Source organism: Odocoileus virginianus, chromosome 13, assembly GCF_023699985.2.
Source record: "Odocoileus virginianus isolate 20LAN1187 ecotype Illinois chromosome 13, Ovbor_1.2, whole genome shotgun sequence".
Classification (NCBI taxonomy): domain Eukaryota; kingdom Metazoa; phylum Chordata; class Mammalia; order Artiodactyla; family Cervidae; genus Odocoileus; species Odocoileus virginianus.
The window spans coordinates 20,077,474-20,092,476 of NC_069686.1; the positions used below are offsets into that span (position 1 = coordinate 20,077,474).

General features: G+C 37.6%; 1 protein-coding gene across 1 annotated transcript in view; it reads right to left on the reverse strand.

Moving 5' to 3' along the window:
* UBR3 (ubiquitin protein ligase E3 component n-recognin 3) overlaps positions 1 to 14,734 on the reverse strand; it is a 194,818-nt gene extending 180,084 nt beyond the window's left edge. Inside the window, exon 1 of the mRNA XM_070476042.1 lies at positions 14,122 to 14,734. Coding sequence (XP_070332143.1) covers positions 14,122 to 14,666 — 545 coding nt within the window. The 5' untranslated portion in view covers positions 14,667 to 14,734. The remainder of the gene's footprint in view (positions 1 to 14,121) is intronic.
* Positions 14,735 to 15,003: the final 269 nt, after the last annotated feature.

Here is a 15,003-nt window from a genome sequence, read left to right on the forward strand (position 1 = left end):
AAAAATCATGTTTAAAAAATTTTTTAAGTTAAACACACATCTATCATATGATCCACTCATTACACACCTAGGTATTTACTAAGGTTTCCATATAAAAACTGGTTAATATCCACATAAAGACTTGAATATGAGTATTTCATAACAGCTATATTTGTAACAGTCAAAAACTGGAAACTACTCAAATGTTCATTGACAGATTAACAGATAGACAAACTGTGTTATATACCCTGATGGTCAAAGACTACTGAGCAATAAAGGAATGAACTATTGACATACAACAACATGAAGGAACCTGAAATGATTATGCTGAGTGAAGAACACCAGATCAAATACACACACACACACACACACACACACACACATATTTCCATGCCAGGATGACTTAATCTGTCCTGTCTTTATGGATGCCTTATAAGAAGTTGAATTAACAATGGAGAGAATGAGTGTTTTGGATGCTCTGATAAACATGAAATCAAAGTAAGAAAAAAATGAAAATGGGGAAATAGCTGTTTTTCTCCTATAACTGAAGCAATAATGTATCAACTTTTGAATAATTCAAGGTTAAAAGGTAAAAATAAAAAGGTGAAGTAATCACTGAGAAAGGCTACAATTTCTATGCATTGCTGTTTTCTTAATGCCTATCTAAAAATGGTGCCCTGCTGAGGCTTTGTAAATTAAATGATGTTTGTATGAATAAAGCTATTTGATGGTGTCAAAAAAATGAAATGAAATAACTTTTTTAAAATTTTTAAATAAAAATGGTGCCCTGAATTAGGTTTTGCGAAAAAAATTTTTAAAGCCACCATATGAGTGTTATTGGTAAACGATTTTTAATACCTATAAATGTGGTTTAACATCACAAGATATACACACACACACAGACACACACATTCCGCTTATATAAAGCTCTAGAAAAGGAAATTAATCTATAGCAACAGAATGTAGATTAATGGTTGCTGAGGGACGGGGCACAGAAAAAGGCAGAAGGTAAGTATTACCATGCAGGTAGTTGTTACGTTTACTATCCTGATTGAGGTCAGAGTTTTACAGGTGTGTGTGTGTGTGTGTGTATATATATATACACACACACACACACACATGTGAAAACTTATTGTACTTTAAATTGTGCAACTTATTGCTATCATTGTTGTTTAGTCACTAAGTGGTGTCTGACTTTTAGGGACCCCATGGACTGTAGCCCACCAGGCTCCTCTCTGTCCACGAGAATCCCCAGGCAAGAATACTGGAGTGGATTGCCATTTCATTCTCCAGGGAATCTTACCAACGCAGGGATAGAACCCATCCATGACTCTTGCGTCTCCTGCATTGGTAGGCAGATTCTTTACCACTGAGCCAATTATTCCTTATTCAAGCTATTCCAAAAACATGCCCTCAAAATCGTATGCAATTGCCTGGTCAAACATTCCAATCCAACACTCTTCAGTTCTATCTATAAGAGCACTAGCATAATAGAATATTATTACAGCATGCCAATGTTTCATAGTCCTGGGCAATCAACTGGAATAATACCACTCTATTTTATGTGTTTAGTGTCACATTTAGCTTAAAAGAAAAAAATTGAAGTAGGCAGGTTTTGATCTGCCTACCATCCCTATCTTACATGTGAGAAAAACTACAGCCTAGGAAAATTAAGTGATTTACGAAAGGACAAAAAGACAACAAACGTTGGGAAGTGCAACCGAAACATGTCCTTACAGACAGACACGTTCTCACAAATTCTAAAGTGAAAATTAGCAAGACCAACGTCAAAGGTCCCCTGGCAAAATATGAGGGTTCTTCAGAGACCACTAAGCTAACTGGAGTTTTGTGATAATGAAAATATCATAGTGAATAAATCAGAACTATAATAATATATTCATGCCAACCAGCATTCTGGGAATTCTTTCCATTATTACAGGTTAGATTTCCTGAGATTCTTTAAAGAATATATTCCATTAAATTGTCCCCACTCTCCCAATAAAATCACGTACAAGCAGAATTATCTCTACCTGAGCAATGGGTAAGATTTAAAATTCCCTTAAGAAGTCAAAACCACAAATCTAGGCTTCATGCAAATCTGGATTTATATTATTTTTGTGACTTTGGAACCCCCAAACTAAAAATTAATTTTTAAAATTGACACTGGACCAATGATAAAACTCAAATTCTTTGTAAAATTTTCCTTAAAGATTTTTCTAGAAATGAAATTTACATTCATTCAAATTAAAAACTTAACAGACACACTGGACAGCAGATCAGATAGAACTGAAGAAGGAATTACCAAGAAGATAGATCTGAGGAAATTACCCTTAATTCAGGAAAAAAAAAAAAAGATAAATGGATAGAAAGTGAGTGAGCTCTCTTTAGGAGACAGAATGAGAAGATCCAACAAATATAATAACATGGTATCCAAAACAGAAAATAAAGAGACTCAAAATTCAAGGAGATGATGGCTGAGAATTTTCAGAACTGATGAGATACACAAATCCATATCTAGAACCAGCCCAACAAATAGACACATCACAGTGAAACTAAAGATTACCAAAAAATAAATCTTAAAAGCAACCAATTAAAAAGGCAGATTAATTACAAAAGAACAATTAGACAGAATATAACCTCTCAGCAACAGAGACCAGAGGACAACAGAAAAGTATAGTCAAAGTGTAAGGGAAAACAAAGGTCAACTAAAACTCTCAACCCAGTTAAAATATTACTCGAGGAGTTTCCCTAGTGGTCCAGTGGTTAAGAATCCATTTTACAATGCAAAGGACACCTGTTCAATCCCTGGTCTAGGAAGATCCCACGTGCCACGGAGCAACTAAAGCTGTGTGCCACAACTACTGACCCCACACTCTAGAGTCCAGGAGCTGCAAGTACTGAAACCCACGCACACCTAGAGCCCGTGCTCCACAAGAGAAGTCACTGCAGTCAGAAGCCCATGCGCTGCAAGGAAGCATGGCCCTCACTCACCGCAACCAGAGAAAGCCCAGTGCAGCAATGGAGACCTGCCACACCCAAAAAACAAATAAATCTTAAATACATTTATATATATTATATATACATATAATATATATATATATAATTCAAGAGTGAGGGTGAAAACTACTCTAGTACCTGATTATATAATGTTCTTTCAAGCCTATGAAGCTTTACGTTTTTTTGTTCCTTCTATCCACAACGTCCTTCTTCAACTCCCAATACCCTTCCAGATCAAAGAATTACAAATCCTTTGCAAAGTTTCCTTTAACTTCCACTCTTGCCTGGGGAATATCATGGACAGAGGAGCTGGTGGGCTACATACAGTCCATGGGGTAGCAAGAGTCGGATGCAACTGAGCGACTAAACCTACCTACCTACCTACCTAGTATGCAGGATCAACTGAGGCACAGAGCCTAAGAACACAGGATTCGGAAACGGACAGAAGTAAGTTTGAGTAACAGTTGTGTGACTTTGGTCCTATTGCTTCCCTGAGACTATGTTTTATTTATGTAAATGATAATATCAATCCCTAAGGCTTGTTAAGAATGCTAAATTAGACATATGTAAATTTATGACATACAATAGAAGGCATTAATAAGAAAATACACAGATTAGCCATTAGAAGACACTTCAAAGATTGCTTGATCAATATTAAAAAAATTAATAGCATTTGAATACTTTTATAATACAAAATATTAGGAAAAAGCAATAAAAAAGAAATTAGAAAAAGCAATTTTTAAAATGATATCATCCACAGTAGAAACAAAAATAAATTATCCAGGAATAAATATAACAAAAGCTACACAATTTATGGAGGAAATTACTTTATTGACAAAAAAAACAATTCGGATTACTCTCATGGTTAGGCAGATTTAACACTACTCTTAACAAAGTGTGTTTTCATCTGAAAAGAATTCCACTGCATGATTAAACCACAGTTTACTAATCTCATTGCTTCTATTTTTTTTCTATTACAAATAGTATAATGTATATCCTTGTAGAGCCTCCTTCTGCAGTGCCCTAAAATGTAATGTGATTCCAATAAATAACTAACAGAATTTTCCACAGAACTTGACAAGATGACCCTGAAATTGAAATGAAAAAGTTGGGACCAAGTATAGCCAAAATTCTTTTGAAGAACAATAAGGGAAATCTTGCCATATTGAGATGTTATATATATATATATATTATATATATATATATATATATAATATATAACATATATATTGAGATGTTATATATATTCTAATATATATATAATATATAACATATTCTGTTATAATAATTAAAGCAGTATGATATTGCTACGAGACATATCAATACAAGAATTTAAGACATATACAAAAAATTAATACGAGATCTGTCATTATAATGTCAGTAAGATCAATGAAGAAAAAAGTGATTGTTTAATAAATGGTGCCAGATATTTACAGTGGTCAAGACATGAAAGTAACCTAAATGTCCAGTGACAAATGAATAGATAGAAAAGATGTGGTACACACAATGGAGTATTACTAGGCCACTAAAACCAGTGAAATAATGCCATTAGCAGCAACAAAGATGGACCTGGACATTATCACACTAAGTGAAGCCAGTCAGACAAGGAAAAACAAATATCATATGCTATCATTTATTTGTGGAAACTAAAAACAAAAAATAATACAGATGAACTTATTAACAAAAGAAAAATAAATTCATAGACTTAGAGAATGAACTTGTGGTTACCAGACTGGGGGGCGGGGGGTGGGGTGGGGTGTGGGGTGGGCTGCAGAGGGACATTTTGGGAGTTTGGGACTGACAGGAACACACTGTCATATTTAAAATAGAAAACCACACAAATGTTCACTCTAGTCTGTATTATTTGTGTCTTTCTAAAGCAATCCTCTCTACCTTTGTTTTAAAAAATGCTTATAGATTTTCTTTTTTTTCATCTAATTGAGGGTAACTGTATTTTATCTTATTTATTTACTTATTTCTGGCTGTGCTGGGTCCTTGCCGCTTTGCCGACCCATCCATGCTCAGCAGCGAGAGAAACCACCACAATGAGAAGCTCACACACGGTAACTAGAGTGGCCCCCGCTCTCCACAGCTAGAGAAAAGCCTGCAGTTCACAGAAGAAACTAAATGGTCTAAAAACATGTGAAAACATGCTTGTTTATATCCAACAGACTGGCAAAATTTTTCAAATATATTCTTTATTTTTTTAATGTATCAGCAACTCTTGATAAATAGAAAAACAGGAACTCAAATTCCTGGTGGAAGAGTAACTGGAAGTAAATTGGATAAAACAATGGAAATCAATTTTCAGCTATTTAGTAAGGTGTGCTGAAGAATGCACACCCTATGATCCAGCAATCCCTCTCCTCAGAATCTAACCTAAAAAAACTCTGGTATATCTACACAAGGAGACACATACAAAGATGTTCACTGAAGCCCCTTTGGAAACAATGAAAAATGTAAAGCACCTAACTGTCCCCTCGGCAAAGAAACAGATAAACAAGCTATGGTTTAATCATACTATAGAATGTTTAACAGTAATTAGAAATTAATAAACTAGTCTATTTTAGCAACATGGTAAATTAAAAAGGCAAGATGCAGAAGGATTAATATAACATAAAATAATTTATGTAAATTTTCCATACTAAAAGAATTATACACACATATATAGTTTAAATGTAGTACATTTAAGCAAATGTAAAACATATTGAATAAATATAAAAGTAAAACATGCAGGCATATAACACAGGAATTTCAGGATAATGGTGATTCTTAGGGAGGAAAAGATATAAGAAGAGGATGACCTTCAGTTTTTTGACTGAAAAAAGCTCTAAGGCAAATATAACAAAGTTGATCTCTATTAATCTTAATGGTGAGTACAAAAGTATTTGTTATATTTTTATACTTTTATGTATATTGAAAATGTTTCATAGTTGAAAATAGTTTTAGACTTTAGTATGAAATAAAAATTAGAAAAAAAATTACAATTTAACCAGACTTTAACAGTGCTGTTGTAGTTAAACCTCATAACAATAAAGATGACTAGAAATTACACTCAGCTCAAGTAGAATCTTCTCCCCTAAGCAGAATCTGTCTACATTATTTCTAGTAAATTAGCAAAGACAAAAAGTACAATGAACACAGAACAAAGAACAAAGATTTCTTTAACTCTTCTTCCTCCAAGCTCTCAGTACAGGAGCAGTGTTGTGCTCCTTTGTTTGAATTTGTAACTTGAGTTAGATGGATACTGCTATGGAGAAAATTCCAGATTCACAGGGGAGAAAATTCCATATTCACAGGGAATAAAATTTCACAAGAAATCCATGTAAATACATAAATAAAACTCTGAATATAAGCAAAGAAAACACAAATAAAAGAGATACATATGGCAAGGTCCTCATCATAAAATCTTTATTGAAAGTTTGCTATTTGTAGGGACAGAAGCTAAAAATGAAAAAAAAAAAAAAACGGTTAATTCAGAAAATCAAATCCTGCAGTATGGTTTCACACTGTACATATGCTATAGGAGTGCTGCCCTTTACACATGAGCTTGACAGTAAAAAACAAAACTTGCAACCGGACTTTGCAGCACAGGATACAACTGAGACTTCAAGGACAGGAATATAAACAGTGAACTAAAATTTTTAAAAAAGTAACAGAGAGGATCCTACTGCAATGGAGACAATAAGTTGGCAACCTACGTAGAGGCCATGTTGTGGAAAACACTGACACCAGGCTAAACGCTTGAGACATCAGCCTATAAAATATGAGAAGCTATTTTAAGCAAAGCTGTGACATATGTGAAGCAGAATTTTATATGAGTGAAGGTCAGACTGAACTGTGAAATTATTACAGGCAGGAAAATAGTAATTATCATGGAATAGATTATTATGTCATGAAGGCTTGGCCTAAGGTAACAGCAGAGAACGAAAAGAACAACTCTAAGAGAAAACAAAGGAACAGGTCTTAGTATCAAGTATGTGAGGAGAGGAAAAGGAAAGAATCAATAATGATACAAGCAGACACTGTTAGACACCTACCCAAAATCCATTCCTCTGTTTTTCCCCAGCCACAGACAACAAAGACAAAATATAAACAAACTGAGTGATGAAACAAAAGTTTATAAAAAGCCTGTGTCTCTGTAACACTAACAGGCTGCTGAACTAGTCTTGAGATGCAAAACAGTAAATGCTTCAACGTTTAAGCCGCTAATAGCTGGGATTTCTGATGAGGAGGGGAAATTAAACTAATTTAAACAGAAAGAAAGAAAAGGAAAATCTTTTTTGGAGAGAGATATAGCTGATTCAGTTTTAGACATGCTGACATTAAGGTAATGGAAGGGCAGTCAAGTGGGCAAAATTTTCCAAACTGGTATGACTCAAAAATAATAGCTTCCTAGATTTAATCAATGAAACTTAAATTGTTCAAATTTACAGATTTCTTTACTACAGGATTTCTTAGAAATGCTATATATTGCAGATGGCCAAGAATATACATGTAGTATTTCCCAAGTTTGTTTGACCATAGTACACCACTCAGTATATCTCTGTAAAACATGTCTAGAGATATAGTTATAAGTAAGTATAGCTGATCCTTGAAACTTTGAGTATTCTAGAAAGATATATGAAAGGATACTACAATTAGAGTATCACCATTTTGTAGCCCCTAACGAAATAATGGATCTAGACAGTGATAATCAGTAGCTACAAAAATCTTTGACGTGATATGGAACTTTACGACATATGGATCAGGATGATAAACCTGAACACACTGATTAACCTAACATACACTAAAGAAGGGACAAGGAGATATTCTATGACTCCTGCTACAATTCAACAGGAAGTACAAGGCACCATTATAAAGTTTTCTTGCACCACCTCCCCAAAAACAGAACTTAAATTTGATCAAGACTCTAGATCCAACCACCAGTTTACAGGAAATAATGGGCAGAGGAACAAGTTAAATATCACAGAGCTGCAATCATTAAATCCCAGAACGTTGATTTCTTCAACTAACAAACTGAAAGAAGGAAAAAGAGGAGGGCTGGAGAAAACTGTAAAAAAGATTCTTCAGAGAAATAAAAACCAAGTACAATAGTTGAACTCTGCATCCTAATCCTAAGTCAACCCTAAGAAATCATTTATGAGACAAGTGGAAAAATCTGAACACTCACTGGATAGTTGAAGATATTAAAAAATAACTGAATATTTTAGGTACTACAATTGTAACAGTACTATAATCCTCTGTGATAAAATCCACAAAAAATTTACCATTTTAACCATTTTAAGTGGTATTAAGGATATTCACATTGTTATGCAACTATCACCACCATACAACTCAAGAACATTTTTATCTTCCCAAACTGAAACTCAACCCATTAAACAACTCCTCACTTCCATCTTGCCAAGCCCCTGGCAACCACCATTCTTTTTTTTTTTCATTTATTTTTATTAGTTGGAGGCTAATTACTTTACAATATTGTAGTGTGGCAACCACCAGTCTACTTTCTCTCTTGGTAATTAAACGACTGCAAGTACTTCATATAAACAGGATCATACAATATTTGTCTTTTTATGTCAGCTTTATTCATCTACCATAAGATTTTCAAGGTTCATCCATATTGTAGCACATATCTGAATGTCATTCCTAGTAGAGGCTGAATGATGTCCCATCTTATGACTATACCACATTTTGTTTATCCATTCATCTATCAATGGACATTTGGGTTCTATTTTATTTTTAAGGGATCATATCTCTTTACTGAAATACATAAATATTTATAAGTTGAATTATAAGATACCTGAGATTTGCTTCAAAATACTCCAGTCTGGGAGGAAAGGGGAGTGGGGGAAGGGAGAACAGATGAAAAAGATATCATTTCTCACTTATCAGATTAACTAAGATCAGAAAAACTGGTAACACCATACACACTGGCCAAGATGTTGGTAAACATGCTCTTTCATACATTATTGGTGAGAGTGTAAATTAATTTCTTTGGAGGGTGCTATCAAAGTTTAAAATGCACATTTCCATTAACCAAGATATTACTTCAGGGAGTTTATCTTCACACATATATTCACACACATACACAAAGAAGTGTATATAAGAATACTGACTACAGTTATGCTTATATTAAGCCCAAGACTTAATTTATATGTCTATCAGTAGTGAACTGACTGAATAAATTACAGTAAAATACAAAAATATCAAAATGCAATAGAATACAATTTAAGAAGAAAATCAAATTGTTCTCCATGTACTAATAAGAGACAGTGTCCAATAAGTATGTTCAGGGGAAAAAGTAATATACAGAGAGTTTAACACTATTCAACCAGACATCCACAGCTTCAATTTCTAGCACTCAGTTCAGTTCAGTCGCTCAGTCATGTCTGACTCTTTGCGACCCCATGAACCGCATGCCAGGCCATCACCAACTGTCCATCACCAACTCCCGGAGTCTACCCAAAGCCATGTCCATTGAGTCTGTGGTGCCATCCAACCATCTCATCCTCTGTCGTCCCCTTCTCCTCCTGCCCTCAATCTTTCCCAGCATCAGGGTCTTTTCAAATGAGTCAGCTCTTCGCATCAGGTGGCCAAAGTATTTCTAGCACTGCCACACACCAAAGAACCTAAAAACTTCCCACAATAAAACATCTAGAAATGCTGAATAAATTATAACTAAAATCTTTTAAATGTGTAATTAAGCTCAAAAGAAAGGGAAATCTCTCACTGAGAAGAGGGGAGGAGGAAAGAGGAAACTAATTTTTACAGTATCCACCTATTTTTGTTATAACCACTATTACTTTTGAAATTAAAAAATAATAACAATTCCTGAAGTACAATGAAAAAAGATGCTTTGGTTGGTATGTCACATTTTTGACTGAAAATCGTAGGAAGTTGTTCCTTTAAGAGAGTCTTTTAGGAGTAGAAGAATGGGGATAGCAGTACTGCCTCAGATTCAAACTGGCACACCAACCCTGTATGCCAGGGTGGAATGAAGTCAGCTTTTTATAGCGGAAATAAAATTTTTTATTCACCACTGTCTGCACAAGTCCTTGAAAATAAAATTTCTCCTAAAAAAAAAAAAAAAGATGCTGTGGATTTAATAATCCATGCCACCTCCTGAATAACTAAAGCAATGTGATCTCAGGGCCAACTTTAAGGTAAAACAGTTACTAGTTTATCCAATTTAATTCAACATATGCTATCTACCTAGTAAGCAAGTGCAAGAGCCTTTGATTAATAACAGCAAGATGAACTTTCTAATTTTTAAGGAGTTTAGAATCTGTGAGGAAGAATAAGGAAGGTGGCAAAAAAAATCTGTAATGCAGAATAGAATATAAAAACGGTCATCCTGTGCATCAAAATTTGAAAACTAAATGTTTAAAATTCCAATTTCCTGTTTGTAACATCAGAACCCCAAACCAGTCAAACATTATTTTATATTTTCCATTACTATTCTTAAAATTTATCTTTTAAATTTTTACTTAAATTTATTTTTATTTATTTATTTTTTGGACATGCTGCAAAGCTCAGAATCTTAGTTCCGATCAAACTCACACCCCTAGCATTGGAAGCATTGAGTCTTAACCACTGGACCACCAGGGAAGTCCTAACACACAATTACTAACACACAGTGTCTATAGGCTTTGTAATCTCTTCCCACAAATGAATTCTCAGCTGTTTTCTTTGTTTGATTTGTATACCTGTTAATATGCCACATTTATTACTACTAATCAAAGAAAAATGAATCCTCTTTGCATATTTCTGTAATTATCAATCTGAAAATTAAATAGTAATTAAATAGGTTGTGATGGACCAAATATTTGATTCTCCTCATCTCCAATCATACAACATCCTACCCAAAAGAGTCAGACACTTGGGGAAAGGATTAAGGCACAGCCGGGCTTCTTCTCTTTTACTAAGAACAAGATACAGAGAACAATAGAATCCTTCCTTAAAAATTTACTGAATAGGACAGACAGACTTCTATGACAATTAAAATAACAAACACCACCAAAATCAACACATCCTCCATCTTTAACAACCAAAAAAATTTTAAGAAATATCAAAAACTGAGAAAAGTTACATTCCATTCATGTGAGGGTAGTCCAGCTTTGCCTACCAGGAAATTTTTAATGATTCCCAGTTCTAAAAAGGTCCCTGAGGCAGCCTTTCAACCTGCAACACTGGCTAACATCCTGTGTCTCTCAAGGCAGTAATCAGGTGTGTAGCCCAGAAGATTTATCCTGTCCAACCCAAAGAGTTGTAAAAATTTCAGAATAATTACATGGCCATAATATTGTTTATTGTTCACTCTTGCCCATCATGAAACGGCATGGCAACTGCTGGCATGTACAGACAATAGCTATGCATTTTAGATAGACAATAATTATTTAAGTACTATAGATCCCCTGGAGAAGGATAGGACAACCCAATCCAATATTCTTGGCTGGAGAACCCCATGGACAGAGGAGCCTGGTGGGCTACAGTCCACAGGGTCGCAAAGAGTCTGAAGCAACTGAGCACGCGCATATATCATCTCATAAAGAGAGGCTTGCCTGATTAGGGGAAAAATAAGAATCTACAAGATGTCAGTAAAGGCAAATGCTATGAGATTAAGATGTGGACCGGCTAGAGGCCAGATACCCTAAAACTGTACAAGTACCTTGAAAGAAACTCACTGAGATATTTCTGCTCCCACAACGAAGCATCACAATGAGAGATCAGATATGCATCTCATCCAAATGAACCTGATAATTAATTATACCACCTGGTTCTAAAATTCAGGAAAGAATCAATATTATCTCCTACTTTCATGTACTTTGCCGGTTTCTCAAATGTTAACCTTGACTAAAAAGTAAAAATGTCTAAGTATCAATAAAGCATGGTTCCAATTCCTCTGTTTTGAAATCCCTCTTAAATGTTTTTAACAGGTAAGATTTTAAAAAGAAAATAAAAAGGCCTAAATAAGAATGGCATATTAAAAAAACAAGGACACAGTAACGAATGGAAGTACCAAAAAGAATGCTATTTTGTAAAGGCAATAGAGAATGGTGAAGCTGTCAGGCTCTGACCTCAAGATGCATAGCCAACTACTTGTGTAATCCTGAGCAAGTGTCTTAAACCCCGAGTCCCACTTTCCTCTTCTGTACAATGGGATAATGAGGAATAAACAGTCTTGGAGTTACTGATTAAATGAGCTAATCATGTAAAGCAGGTTTTAATATTTGATCATTATTTTCCAAACAGGTGGATAAAAATACAAAGTTTTAATAGCACTCTGTTGATGAGGCTGTTGTGAAACAGTCACATGCTCTGCTTACTACTAAGCCTTATGGGGGGCAATCTGGAAATTTCACTTTATTTATCCCACTGATATTCTTGCACAGGCGTGGAAAGAAGGTATATCAGTTTGTAATTTCATCCTGGAACCAAAATGTCCATCAAAAGTGATGACTAAGAATGGCAAATTTATGACATGAAACACTATGCAGATTTTTTTTAACAGAGTACACTGATTTACTGACATAGACCTCTTAAGTGAAAAATGCAAGATGCATAGAATAATGTAAATGGTATAAAGAGACTGAAAAATCAAAATACATATTCACCCTTGTTTGTTTTCACACTAAGAGAAACTAAAAACGGTGGAAAGAAACTGGACAGACAGGAGATAGGATGGGAGGGAAACTTTAAACTGTGTCTATTTTTATTTTTTTGTTTTAGCTAAAAAAGTTTACCTATTCAATTATCAATTTTGAAAGTATTTTTTAAGTGTTAGGCATACACTCTAAAGTTAGCAAATGTTAGCTGCAATTATTACTATTGTCCTTGTCAGCAGCAGCAGAATTACAAGTATCATTATTAGCAAGTTCAAAAAAGCTCCTTTCTGAAGCTTTTTCTTACTCCCTCTGCACAGAAGCCTCCTCTAACTCCCAGACTATTTAAGGAACTTATCATTTTCTACTCTTGCATAAGCTGCTTAAGACACAGGTCATGTATCTACCTAATAGATACAAACATTTTGCAGTAACAGTAACCTACTCCAAGGAAAACAGAGACCATTTCTAAAGGGATTATACTCTATCATTAATTATAAGACCTGAAAATCGAAAAACCTGAATAACTGGATTTGCTAACATTCTTTCAGATACTACCCAACCAAAAAGCTCTCTTTGACTAAGCTTTTTCTTCTCACAGGACTTCCCCAGACATCATGTCCCAAGCCAAGACACAACATGTACCAACTCTTTAACTCCCTGCAATCTCTGAAATGTCTTTTGGCAAATCCCGACATTCTGGTACAACACTCCTATCGAAAAAAGCATCTGTTGAGTGTTTCCTTTTAGATAGAGGTTCGCGTGTTAGTCCGTGAATAAAGTGCCCTTTTACTAGAGAAGACCTAGCACCTGATTCCTAATTCGCTCAGTGTTTTGTCTGCTCTGGTATGGAGGGTATTCCATAGCTGACTGCTCTCTCGGTAGCTCAATTCTAGCTGTCATTCCAGCACACCAAATACTCCACTGACAGCTCCACAGCCACTTTTCATCCAGGCCCCTCCCCTCCCCTCCTCCCTCAGCCCCCATCAGCTCAGGAGCTCCTTCCCTCACGCTGCCACACTGACAGTTCAGAAGTCCCTTCCACGAGCTGACCTCCTCTGCAGCAGCAAGACCGCTTCCCCGACTCCCATCATCCCGCGACCCAATTTAGTCCCCAATATCACTGCTCTCCCAAATAGTCCAAATCACATCATCAGTTTCTTCCCAAGAAACGGACGGCTTTAAAGCCTTCCCCAGCAAGTACACAATTGACAGCTCGACACCAGATTGCCCAAGTATCCTTTCCTCTCCTCTCCGCTCCTACACTAGGCACTGGCTTTTTTCTCGCAATCACTCGTTCGCCCCGGCTTCCCCGAAATTCCCAGCTCCGTTCTCTAAATACGCTCTCCGCTCCCCCCTCCTCCCCATCCCCTTTCCACCGCTGACAGCTCAGTCACTTCCATCTCCATGCGGCTGCACCTTCCCCCACTTCTTTCTCTTGACAGCTCGGAGTCGGCTCCGAGCTTCCCCTCCCCGAGGCCTCTCCAGACTCGGCCTGGGCAATCCCGCGGTGTCCCCCGCCCCGGGGAAAGGCTCCACTCACCCACTCTCCCGCATCACGTTGCTGTCTCCGCAGTCGCAGGCACCCCCGGCCTGGCTGCGGAACATGTTGAAGTCGTGGCCGGTGTGGTCACCCTGGTGGAAGCACTCGGCGCAAAGCGACATGCAGGGGGAGATGCCGCACGTCCGGCAGCGGTAGGCCACGAAGTTGGCTGTCCAGACCAGGCCGCATAGCGCCGCGGGGTCGTAGGCCCGCACCGCCGCGCAGAACTCGTCGTAGCCTCCGCCGCCCGCCAGAAGGCACTTACACCACTCCAGAGCCTCCTCCTCGGCCGCCCCCGGACCGCCCCCGCCGCCGGCCGCCGCCGCCTCCTCGCCGTCCGCAGCCGCTGCCAGCGGCCGCTCGGCGCTCAGCACCCGCTCCAGCAGCGCCTGCAGCTCTTCAGCACCTGCCCGGTTGTCCGGCCGGCTGAGGGCCGCCTTCAGGTGCGCGGCGGTGGCCGCCTTGTCCAGGGCCAGCCCAGGAGCAGGCACCTCGGCTTGGGGTGACTGCGGCCCCCCGACGGCCGCAGCGGCCGCCGCCGCCATGATGAGAGCTCAGAATTTGGAGAGTCCAGGGCCGGCGGCTCCTCCCGGGAGGGTGGGGGAATTGACTGCTGCGATTGCTCGGTCCGCCCAACTCTCGCGATACCCCGGGGCTGCCGCGCACCTCCGCCTGCGTCCCCGCCCATGCACACGCCTCCTCCTGCTGGGGTGCAGGCTTCCCGACCCTCTAGTCTGGGACAGTTCTCTTGTTTCTTTCTTCAACCTTTCGGCTGTCTTGTAGTTGAAAGTCACTAAAAGAAGGGACTCGACTATTTAAAAAATTTGATATGGGTAGTATGGAAAACCTTTAATATGGACCTTTTTTTCCTTTATTTACCTG